This window comes from Rattus rattus, chromosome 7 (genome assembly GCF_011064425.1).
Source record: "Rattus rattus isolate New Zealand chromosome 7, Rrattus_CSIRO_v1, whole genome shotgun sequence".
In the NCBI taxonomy this organism is placed as follows: domain Eukaryota; kingdom Metazoa; phylum Chordata; class Mammalia; order Rodentia; family Muridae; genus Rattus; species Rattus rattus.
Window position 1 is genome coordinate 78672437 of NC_046160.1, and position 12882 is coordinate 78685318.

Genomic DNA, 12882 nt, shown 5'->3' on the forward strand with positions numbered 1-12882 from the left:
GCATCACCATGGAAGCGCTCGGTTTGGTCACGTGGTGGCCCTGGTTACGCCGGGTGGCGGCTGTGGGGTCCCAGGCTTAGCGGGGGCCATTTTGCCGGAGGCTGGCTCCGGGAGTCGAAGGCCGCAGCGGCCTGGCAGCTGACCGGAGCCGTTTCTTCTTTTCCTCTGCAGCTCGGGGCTTGGAGAAGAGCTGGAAGGCTGGGCTTCATCCAGCCCTCCCAAGACGGCAATGGTTCCCTCCAGCTCTCGCTATCTGACGACCCTCCATGGCGGCCGCGCCTTCCGAGCTGCTCCCTCTGCCGCCTCTTGCAACCACTGGTTCCTATCGCCTCCTGAGCCGCTGTCGTCCTTCCGCCCCAGGGACTGATGGTCGTCGATCTGGGGGCACAATGAGAGGCGAGAAAAGCTACTACTGCCGTGGGGCTGCTGGGGATCATGGCTCCTGCCCCGCGACACCATCGCCTCTGTCCTCGACCCTTCTGTTACCGGCGGAGGCTATTTCAACTAGCTGGTCCGGTCCTGGGGGTGGGCTGTCGAGCGGAGATGAGGAGGAGACTCGGCTTCTTCAACTCCTGCGCACCGCACCGGATCCTTCCGAGGCGTTCCAGGCTTTGCAGGCTGCCTTGCCGCGGCGGGGCGGCCGGCTTGGCTTTCCCCGCCGCAAGGAAGCCTTATATCGGGCGCTGGGCCGAGTGCTTGTGGAAGGCGGTAGTGATGAGAAGAGGCTGTGCTTGCAGCTTCTCTCGGATGTTCTTCGGGGTCAGGGCGAGGCGGGTCAGCTGGAAGAAGCCTTTAGTTTAGCGCTTTTGCCTCAACTAGTTGTCTCATTGCGAGAAGATAACCCTGCCCTACGGAAAGATGCGCTGCAGATCCTGCATATCTGTCTGAGACGTAGTTCAGGGCAGGTCCTGAGAACTCTTATACAAGGCCTGGAAAGTCCAGATGCCCGTCTTAGAGCTTCCACTGCGCTGTTGCTCCCTATCTTGCTTACTCCTGAGGATTTGTTACTGGGCTTGGATCTCACTGAAGTAATAATATCTCTGGCCCGAAAGCTTGGCGATCAGGAGATGGAAGAAGAATCTGAGACAGCATTCTCGACACTTCAACAAATTGGAGAACGACTTGGTCAAGAGAGGTTTCACTCCTACATCTCTCGTTTGCCCTCTGCGCTAAGGAGACACTACAATCGCCGCCTGGAGTCCCAGTATGGAAGTCAGGTTCCTTATTATTTGGAGCTAGAAGCCTCTGGGTTTTCTGAAGATGCTGCCCCATGTGTAGTGAATCTTTCCAGTAGTAATCTTAAATTTGGGATTATTCCTCAGGAACTGCATGCAAGATTGTTGGATCAGGAAGACTATAAAAACAGGACTCAGGCTGTTGAAGAACTAAAACAGTTGCTGGGAAAATTTAACCCAAGTTCTACCCCTCATTCTAGTCTTGTTGGTTTCATTAGCTTATTGTATAACTTGCTAGACGATTCCAATTTCAAAGTGGTCCATGGCACACTTCAAGTTCTCCATTTACTGGTTATTCGCCTGGGAGAGCAGGTGCAACAGTTCTTGGGACCAGTTATAGCAGCTTCTGTGAAAGTGCTGGCAGACAACAAGTTGGTGATCAAGCAGGAGTACATGAAAATCTTTCTAAAGCTTATGAAAGAAGTAGGCCCTCAGCAGGTACTTTCTTTGCTCCTGGAAAACCTAAAACATAAGCATTCCAGAGTACGGGAGGAAGTAGTGAACATTTGTATCTGTTCCCTCCTGACCTACCCCAGTGAGGATTTTGACTTAACCAAACTGTCCTTTGATCTTGCTCCAGCTCTTGTGGATAGCAAACGCAGGGTCCGCCAGGCAGCTCTAGAAGCCTTTGCTGTTTTGGCATCATCAATGGGCTCAGGGAAAACCAATGTTCTTTTTAAAGCTGTAGATACTGTTGAATTGCAGGATAATGGCGATGGAGTGATGAATGCAGTGCAGGCTCGACTGGCCAGGAAAACTCTTCCACGGCTTACAGAACAGGGGTTTGTGGAGTATGCAATACTCATGCCGTCTTCTGCCCAGGGTAGGTCAAGCCATTTGGCACATGGAGCAGATACAGACTGGCTTATGTCTGGTAACAGGACTCAGAGTGCACACTGCTACTGTGGTGACCATACCAGGGACAGCATGCAACTGTATGGATCCTACAGTCCAACTATCTGTACCCGAAGGGTTTTAAGTGCTGGAAAAGGGAAAAATAAATTACCATGGGAAAATGAGCAGCCTGGAGTCATGGGAGAAAACCAGACCTCCAATTCCAAGGACATTAAAGATACAGAGCAGGTATGCTTAATATTCTTAAGTTAAAAATGAAAGAATTCACAGTTAAGTTTTTGAATTAAGTGCTGATGGGAACATCCATTATAATAGTATGGATTATGTCAATCTATTTAATGGGTTCCTGATTAAATTTGAGGTACAGTGAGCTATGGACAATAAATGGGTGTCAGTTATACCCATAATTATTTTAATCATATCCCATTCACCTCAGCCATACAACAAAAACTGAAACCCAGTAGGTACCAGATAAAGAACTAAATTGCAATTCCAAGTGGTTTCTGGAGAAGGTTATAAACTGGCAATTAACATATTAGGTCCTAAAATAGAAGAAATACAGAGTGCCGTGGAATACCTAATTCCACTAGAAAAACAAAGAACACAAAAGCCTTCAGGGTTTCGATCTTTGAACTCAGATTCCTGTCCCTGCAAAGGTTTTATCTTAAAATTTACAAATATATACTTAAATTCAGATTGCCATCAGTACTTATATACTTTGTCTGTGTTTCCCAGTTAACATCTTGTCATTTTTTTGCTCAATATTTTATGAACCATTTGATAGTAAATTGCACACATTTTGGATTTCATTCCTTTATTATTTCTTTCTAAAATAAGTTATTTTATAACTGTATATATGCTTCAGAATACTAAGTAATTAAATTATATATAACTTTTATTTAATTTTCTCCATTTGTTCCCAAACCGTGCTTTACATTTTTTTTTCATTTTACTGTTATCATCCCATATCTAGTTATAGTTGGTGTGGGAATTATAGTTGGTGTGGGTATTGCCTTTTTACTTAGTTTATGTCCCTACTTGTTTGTGTGATTTGTATGGATTTTTCTTTGTAGGCCCCTTTTCCCCTGAAAGGCTGAGAATATTGTTTTGTGGAATATCTCACATGAATTTATATGATTGTTTCTATTTGAGTAGACTCAGTTTAAAAATAATTAGCAAATATATTACCTCAGTAATGGATACAGTACAGTGGAATTGCCCCGCCTTGAGTGATGCCTCAGTTTATCCTTTGATTAAGTGACAAGATGCATTATAAAGATATATTTTCCCCTTCACTGTAGATACTACATTGAGACTCTACAAATACAACATTTTACTCATTGCTTCTGACATCCAGTGAATAATTTTATTTGTATTAGTTACTTATTACATTGGGGCTACAAAGTGTAATCAAAGACAAAAACATTTCCTCTATATTTACCTAAAATTATTTTCTATATGTAATCATTATCTTTAATTTTTGCTATTAAAAAGTGTTTAAGGTTTATTTTTATTTATGTGTCTGTAGGTATGAGTCTCCCCCTCCCTCTTTCTCTCTCCCTTTCCCCCTTCCCCCTTCTCCCCCCCTCCCCTGTCCCCCTCTCCCTCTCCCTCTTCCTCTGTGTGTGTGTGTGTGTTTGTTCATTTGTGGAGGCCAGAAGAGGTTGTTGGCTCTAGTTGAGCTTGAGGAGTTACAGGATTCTGTGATGGGCCTGGGGTAAATGTTGAGGACCAAACTCTGTCCTGTGTAAGAGCCACAAAGAGTTCTGTGCTGCTGAGCTTTCTTTCCAACCCCAAATTAAGCTTTTTAAAATTTTATTTATATTTCTACTTTTTATTGAAAATAGATTTTTGTTCATACAATATATTCTGATCAGCTTCTCTTCTCCCAGGTCCTCCCAGATCCTCCTCACCTCCACACCCATCCAGATCCAGTCTTTCTCCACTAGAAAACCAGTAGGCAACTCAAAAACAAACAACAAACCAGACTAAGACACAAAAAACAAACAGGAAAAAACAAAAAAAGAGCCAAAGAAAAAGCACAAGAAACACTTGAATACTGAAAAATGTGATAAAAATACAAAGCCAGAAACCCTAGTATATAAGCAAAAACCTGTAAGGTTTATATATACATACATGCTCAGAGAAAGCATTTTGGGACAAAAACTTGCTAAAAATACCATTTTGTGTTAACTGTCAAATTAGGATTTTTGATGCTGAGTTGCCCCATATTTGACTGATGGCTGGCTCCCAGTGATATTTGGCATGGTTAGTGTTTGGGTCTTTCCTTATCTTAAGATATAATACTAAGGCTTACCTGATATCTTTCCCACTTGGAATCAGCTGTTCCCACTCTCCACCCAGGATCCTAATGTTAGAGTAGTAAGTATTTCAAGACCAAATTCTGTGTATGTTTTCACTCATTGCTAATTCTTGCCATTGCCGATTGGCCCTTACAGTGACCAGAACCAAGGGGTATCTTTTTTTTTAAATGAATTCTTATGAGTATCTTGAATTGGCAGTACAAGTTTTCTGCTATTTTCTATTCTATATTTGGTCTCCCTTCTTTTGTAACAAAACCCTATCGTCCAACATCATGCACTGTATCCTACCTAACATACAAAAAATTAAGGCCAAAGTAGCTAGTAAATAAAAACCAAGATGTCCTCATAGTTTTCCTTGTCTTTTCCTTTGGTTTGGTTTGGCTTGGTGTGGTTTTGGTTCTCACACCCCTACTCCCAAAGATAGGTCTCATTATAAAGCTCTGGTTATCTTGAAACTCATTATGTAGACTGGGCTGGCCTCAGACTCATAGAGATTCACATCCTGAGCACTGGAATTAAAGGTGTGTCCCATGGTTAGCTCCATAGTTATTTTTGTTTTTTGAATTTTCACATTAGGTTTTATATTAAGACTTTTCAAAGGGCTGAAGATGGAGCTCAGTGGCAGAATGTTTGCCTAGCATGTACAAGCCCCTGGGCTCACCTCCAGCACCACAAATGTGAAATAAAAGTAAAAGTATTAACAACCTACAAGAACTTTGAATAAATTAGTTCTTTTGGTGGGGCAAATAGAGATGCTGCTTATGGTAGATTTATATACCTCAGTAAACTCACTGTAACTTGAAAATGTTATGATCAAAACACATTTATTAAGCCTAGCCTATTGAACATCATAGCTTAGCAGCCTAGTATACGGTACAGGAGAGGTCATTTCTGCTCATAACCCTGGGACTGAGTCGGTGCTGCTCAGCATCGCAAGGAAGGATGAAAATTCAAAGAACTGTTTCTGCTGAGTGCATATCGCTTTGCCATAAGGTAAAAACTGTAAGTCAGGGATTCACAGTGCATAGAGTGCATTTTCACATTCAGTATTTGCACTCAGAAGCAGATGGAACTGACTTTAACTGTTCTCATTGCTCACTTAGTCTTCCTTTTCCAAAGGGTTGTATTTAGGTATTTATTTCTTGTGCTGGGATTGAGTCTAGGGCCTTAATGGACTAGGTAAGCACTCTTTTCAGCTATATCTCCAGTTCCATCTTTTTCATTTGATTTTTGTACTGCTATATATTATAAACATTAATGAATTTTTTTTAAAGGAATATTATTGCACTTGCTTGTTCTGTCACTAGTCTAAGATGTTTGGTGGCTGTATTAAGATTTGGTTCTGGATGGGCATGGTGGCACATGCTTGTAATCCTAGTAGGAGGTGGAGGCAAGGCGGTTGAGGTGTTAAAGGACTAGTCAGTGAGTTGGAGGCCAACCAGGGATACATGAAACCCTGTGTCAAAACGATAATAATAATAGTAATAATAATAATAGTAATAATTATAATAAATTATAATAAAAAGAATAATGCTGACCATAACAACAGGAATCAGAAAATAAGGCATCTGAAATGTCCATGTAGACTAATTTATATATGAAAGCTTCTGTGATGAAACTGAGATTTACCACAGAAATCAAGCTGTAACTATGTACCCAGAAATGCTTGTAGAAATACACTGCGAGTTTTTTAAAAGGACAGCATGGACTAAATATATACACATTGGAAAACATGCAGCTTTTAAAAAGTGTCTTGTGTACTATTAGTTTGTTTTTAGAGCAGCTTTAGGCTGATAGTACACCAAATAAAAAGTGCAGGTTGTTTATGAATTCCTCTTTACACTTAAACAGCTCGCTCCAGAACGTCCAGCACATTACTGATAGCGAGCACATATGATTGTAGTCAATGAAAGAACAGCAGTAAGAACCAGAACGTTCATTCTTTACATTAGGCTTCACTCCTGTGTTTTATATTCTGTTCTGTTGGATTTCAGCAAGTATATCTATGTGCACAGGATCCACCATGGTGATGACAAAGAGTAGTTCAGTTGCTATACATAGCCTCTGTGCTACGAATGCTCATCCTTCCTCCCACTCCTCATCCCTTGGCAAGCACTGCTCTTTTCTTATTTTCACACTTTTGCCTTTTTCTGAGTTTCATGGAGTTGCAGTCATACAGCATGTCTTTCAGCCCTATAGAATAAGGTAGGAAGTATGCCTTATGGGTATGTCTCCTAAATAAGATTATAGAGAACTGACAAAATTTCTTCTGCAAATGTTAAATAGATTTTATTAATGACAGGATTGTACCTGATGCTCTCTGTTTTGGAAGGTGATTATTAAATGAATTTAGAGGTAGACCTGGTCAATTATCTGTTCCATCTTAATATTGATATGATTTATGTGGTTTTCTCTCATTTTTGCTGTTAAAAATGTATCTTCTATATTTAACCTAGCTAAAAGCTTACCAGTTTTATTGATCTTTTAAAAAAGCTAGCTAAAAAAAAAAGCTAGCTTTTGGTTTTGTGAAGTGTCGGTTTTGATTTCCTGTTTTCACTGATTTCTGTGCTTTTTTGTTACTTTTTTTCTTTGCTTGCTTTTATTTTAACTTGTTCTTTTCCTTTTTTACATTTTATTTATTATTGAAGGGAGATTGGAAGCGTTTTTGCCTGTATGGAAGTCACAGCAACTCCAGAGGGTTGCTTCTCTCTTTGTGCCATGTGAGTTGTGGGATTGAATTTTGGTCATCAGGTTTGGCTACAGTGCCTTTAACTGGTGAGCCATCTTGCTGGCCCAAAAACTTTAGTTTTTAATAATAGAAACAATTTTGGTATTCCAGAAACATCTTTATCTAATTTGAAATTTGTTTAAATTTCACTTAGAAATTCTTTGTGTGAATTAAAAGTATATATTTTTTTTAATTTCGAAGTGCTTTTTTTTTGGTGTTATTTCTTTGTTGCTGATTTCTAGCTTAATGTCTTTGCAGTTAAAGAACAGCTATTATATTGGCATATTCTTTTACATTTCTTATGCGTTCTGTGACCTAGAGTGTGGTCTCTTTCTGTGTATGTGCGTGTGTCTGCGTGAGAGTGTGTTTCTCAAGTGTGAGTATGTAAAGACCAGAGGTTGACATTGAGTGCCTTCCTTTATAGATGTCTGCCTTCTGCTTTGAGGGGAGTGAGTTCTTACTGAACTGGAAGCTGGGGTGTTCTTCAGCAAGCTCCAGGGATCACCCTGTGTTGCCCCATCCACTTCACAGTAGGGTTACAGACCCTGCATCCACAGTGCTCTGGACACAGGTCCTCATGCCCGTGCAGCACGTTCTTCACCTACTTGCTGTCTTCTTTGCCCGGGCTATTCTCTAATGTTGATACATGTGAGCTGAGAAGAATACCCGATGTGCTGCTAGATGAAATTATCTATAGAAGAGAATTATATTCAGTTCATCCAGGTTGGAGTTCAATTGTCCTTTCTATTTTTCTCCATATGGATCTATCAGTTTTTGATGATGAAGAGGTGATGGAGTTTCCAGCTACAATAGTGGATTTTTTTATTTCTCCTTGTAGTTCTGCTTGTATTTCCATCACATAGTTTGGTGCTATATTGTTATTAAAATGATATTTTCTTAAAGTATTGATCTCTTTATTGAGAAGTACTCCTTTTATGACTGATAATTTTTTTGCTTCCAAGTTCAGTTTGTCTGAAATTAAGTCATGCCCAATTTCCTGTTTTTAATTTTTAATTTTATTTATATAAATATTTTGCCTTAATGTAGGTCTGTGAATCACATACATACAGTGCTCCTGGGGGCCAGAAGAGGATGTTGCTGGATCCTGTGAGACTGGAGTTATAGACTTTTGTGAACTTTCAGGGGTGTGCTGGTAGTCTAATCATTGCCCTCTGGAAGAGCAGTCAGTGCTCTTAACTGCTGAACTATCTCTCCAGCCCCATGCCTGCTTTCTTTTTATTCATATTAGCACTGTATTCCTTTATATTTTTATTTAGTATGTATACATTAATATATTTAAAGTTGCTTTCTTATAGAAAATATATAGTTAGGCTTTGCTTTTTCGCTTTACTCAGACAACTCCTTTAAAATTTTCTTCTGGGGCCTGGAGAAATGGCTCAGTGGTTAAGAGCACTGACTGCTCTTCTAGAGGTCCTGAGTTCAATTCCCAGCAAACACATGGTGGCTCACAACCATCTGTAGTGGGATCCAATGCCCTCTTCCAGTGTGTCTGAAGACAGCTCAGTGTACTCATATAATAAATAAGTAAATCTTTAAAAAAAAATGTTCTTCTGTGTGAGTGTGGTATATGTACGTGCTATAGGCTGTGTGTGTTTATATAGGAGGTATCAGTTGTCTTACTGTTATCACTGTGCTTCATTCCCTTCAGACAAGAGTCTCTCACAGAACATGGAGGTAGTTAGCAGTCTTCAGAAATTTTCTTGTCTCTGTCTGACAGCACTGAGGCTACAGCAGGCATATGTTCAAAATCAATACCAATCAATCTCTCTCTCTCTCTCTCTCTCTCTCTCTCTCTCTCTCTCTCTCTCTCTCTCATTTGTGTTCTGGAGATTTGATCTCAGGACCTCCTCCTTGCACATCAAATACTCTTAATTGCTGAGCTATCTCCATAGCACATGTTTTTTTTTGTTTTTTTTTTAAAGATTTATTTTATATATATGAGATATGAATACACTGTCACTGTCTTCAGACACACCAGAAGAGGGCGTCGTCGGATGCCATTACAGATGGCTGTGAGCCACCATGTGGTTGCTGGGAATTGAACTCAGGACCTCTGGAAGAGCAGCTAGTGCTCTTAACCTCTGAGCCATCTCTCCAGCCCCATAGCACATGTTTTAATTGGTATAGATTAAACTAGTAACTATAAAATTTCTATATATACTAGTAAACTAGTAAAATAGTATTTTTTATTGTTGCTTATGTTTATTTCTGCCTTATAACATTTGTAGTCTTTTGTGGATTTGATTAAGGATGTTTATGATCCTGTTTTTTCCTTTTTTATAGCATATCAATTGCTTTTCTTTTTCTTTTGTAGTTACCTTAGAGTATGCATTTACATTTTTACAGACACAACAGAAATACTAATATTATTGTTTTGAGTTATTTTAAGAGCAATCAAGAATAAGAAAAAAAAAGGATCTGAAGAGATGGTTTAATGCTTAAGAGTATTGCTACGCTTTCAGAACACTTAGGGTCAATTCCCAACACTCATATAGTGACTCGCAACCATCTATAATTATAGTTCCAAGGTATCTGACACCCTCTTTTGGCCTTCCTGGGCACCAGACACATATATGATGCATATATACACATGTAGGCAACACACACAATAAAAATTTTAAAAATTTTATTATGCCTTTCTTATTGTTTATACAGTGTACTTGTATATGTCAGTTTGTCTGTCTGCCAGTCTCCCCCTTCCCCCCCCCCGCTTTCTGTGTGTGTATCAAGGATTTTGACTTATTTAATTTTCTTTTCATAAGAAGAATTCTTAACATTTGTTGTAAGGCAAGATCTTACTGGAAAAATGCCTCAATTTCTGTTTGTCTGTAGATGCCTTTTTGACCTTCATTATTGTGGGTAATTTCCCTGGATTCTACCTAGGGTTGTGGTGTTTGATTTTTTCTTTCATTTTCTTGGCATTTTATTTCATTTACTTTCTTCTCTCTTCCATGATTTCTGAGGAGTCAGATGTATTTTTACGTTTGGTTGTGTGTAAATTGAGTGTTTTTTCCTCTTCTTTGTCTCCAGCATTTTCTGTAACTGGAAGATGATATGCTAACATAGTTTCTGTGGCTTTTTCTGATATTAATTTGGGGACATTCTTGGTCATTAATGCCTCAAATACGTTTCCAATATGCTTTTTAAAAAAAAACCTGCATGTTGCTTCTTTTATAGTTTCCCACCATTTTTGCATATTCTATATCTTCTTTTTTCAGCCTTTTTGTTGTTGTTGTTGTTGTCCTTTTAGTGCTTTTTCATTTTAGAAGTTACTGTTGTGTAGGCCAAGCTACTAAAGCACACTGTGAGGGCATCCCACTTACTCTCTTCCGTATTTGAGCTCTTACGTTCTTCACTTTCTCACAGGCCAGCCTTCAGTTTATGTTAGCCTGTTCTTGCATTTTGTTTGTTTTTTCAGGTTTTTTTTTTTTAATCCCAGCCTAGTTATTCCAGCCTTGTTGCCAAACATTGTTGATGTTTGTTCTGATGCATGTTTATTTTCTTCTTACTGTGGTTTTTGTTACTAGGTTTAGTTTTAGTTTTGTTTTGTTGAGAGTAGACTACAGTGTACTAGAGAAAAAGAAAGTATAGAAAGTAGGTGTTAAAATGTGAAGGAAGTGTTCTTTAGTCCTATGATAAGGACTCCATGAAGCCTGTGCTCCTGGATGCTGAGATTCACCTATGTCTTCCAGCCTTAGGTCTCCTTGGATTGCACAGGATGACTAAAGGAACCATAACTGACCTGTTCACTTCATTTAGATCATGTAGGTTCTAGTAAAATTTAAGCAGATCAGCCTTTGCTTAAAAGGAAAGGCTTCTCAGGGCAGGCCTTGTTAAACATAGGAAAGCTCCATGTATTTGAAAATAATGGTTACATTTTCTCTTTCCTTGCCAGAAACATTAAACCTTTTCCTTCTCTATCCAGTGTGAAGACATGATAGAGTTCCTGGAGGTAAACTCAGAAGACGTGGGGACTCCCCTGTGACTTGCTTCTGCCCCTAGAGCTTTAACTTTCTCTCTTGCTGGTATTGGGCCTCTAGCAACTTGTTAATTAACAGTTCTTTTCTCTATCCTACCTCTGTCTGCTTCAGAGAAGGCAGTCATTCTGCTTAGACGTTCCTCCTCTCAGTTATAATTCTGGATATCTACGTATTTGTTACAATTTGCCTTTTATGAGTATCTCTGATGGATCTAAAGAGTTTGCTTGAACTTATATATTTTGAATGGTGTTAGAATTTCTCATTTCCTTACACAAAGAAGTATTATCACACTCTGGTTTGTGTGTGTGCATCCATGCATGTACATGCTTGCGTTGTTGTTGTGATTATTGAACCTGGAGTCTCACACATGCATGGTCTACCACTGCTCTAAACCTTCTGCCCTCCTTGATACTGTGAATACTTGATACTCAAGTTTTACTTTTAAGAATGTATTTAAAGTCAACCATAATTATTTCATTACGTGGTATCTTAGGTCCTACTACATTTCTTCTTTTAAATAAATGGATATGGTTTTGCTCTAAATGTGTAATAGAATTATTTTAAGTTGTAAACCTCAAGGCACTTATGAAAGTAAAGTTGGAAAACATTTGCAAAACCCTTCAATGATTACTCATTATAAACAACACCTGTGTGTGTGTGTGTGTGTGTGTGTGTGTGTGTGTGTGTCCCCGTTCTAGTAATAGAGTTGTCAGAAAGAGCCTCTAGACCTTCTCTGGCACCAGATAAGCAACCTGGTCCCCATTTTGGTCTGCAGTGATGGTGGATGCTGTGATTGTGGGCATCTAGTCTTGCCTCCTGGTTCCCGCATTGAGTTCCTGTACTGACTTCCCTGGATAACGCATTGCAACCTATACGTCAAAAGTAAACCCTTCCCCCTGTAGTTGCTTTTGGTCATGGTGTCTTGTCATAGCAATAGAAGTCCTAAGACAATGATTAAATAGACTAGTTTAATTGGAAGGGTTTGGGTTTTTGTTTCTTTTTTGAGAAAGTGGCTTTTATAAGAAGTCAGGAAACACACCAATAGTACTGTATATTTCTAAGAGAAGTTGGGGATTGGAGACTAAAAGACCAATTAGACCACAGCCAATCAAAAGTAGTGATTGTGTGTACCCATATAGGCAGACAAGTGACTCTGTGGTGCCTATCTCCAGCAGAAACATAACACAACTCCTGCTCCAAAGAGTCTGGAATTATAGTGGAACAAGGAACAGAAAGATTAAGCACCAGAAGAATGGGAAGTCTGCTATAAGATTTCATCTTAGTTGTTACAGAAGCTGTATACTAATGAAGGCTCCTTAACATGCTACTTAAAATAAGACCTGTTAATGGATGACACCGATAGACATGCTTCTCTCCATGGGAAATCATGGAGCCTCAATCCTTGACAAAGAACTTAACTGTAATCCCCAAGTCAGGACAAGAAGCCAGCTGGACAAAGTCCAAACTCTGCATCTTCATAGCTGATGTCAAAGCAGTCCTCAGATCTTCAACTCCTTTTTCATCTTTTTCAACTTTTTCTCCTGGCTGGCTCCACTTCCTGTTAGCAGCTTTCCTCAGCAGATAGCCCACAGCTCTGGCATCTCAAACATCTTGGGGTCTCCAAGAAACCTTCTTGTTCCAATGTCTGGGATCCACACATGTTCTTTTGAGCTCCTCCAAAGGGCCGGTGTCACTTCTCCAGCTCTGCCCTTTGTAGCACTCTAAGCTTAGGTTGATCC

General features: G+C 39.7%; 1 protein-coding gene across 4 annotated transcripts in view; it reads left to right on the plus strand.

Moving 5' to 3' along the window:
- Positions 1 to 22: 22 nt before the first annotated feature.
- The window catches only part of Togaram1 (TOG array regulator of axonemal microtubules 1), a 62985-nt gene continuing 50125 nt past the window's right edge, over positions 23 to 12882 (plus strand). For 3 of the 4 annotated variants that reach the window (XM_032907830.1, XM_032907831.1, XM_032907832.1), the window contains exon 1: positions 27 to 2318. In XM_032907830.1, the coding sequence (XP_032763721.1) occupies positions 267 to 2318 (2052 nt within the window). In that variant the 5' untranslated portion in view covers positions 27 to 266. Of the gene's footprint in view, positions 2319 to 12882 lie in introns of all 4 variants that reach the window. The other variant, XR_004388485.1, reaches the window with a different exon arrangement.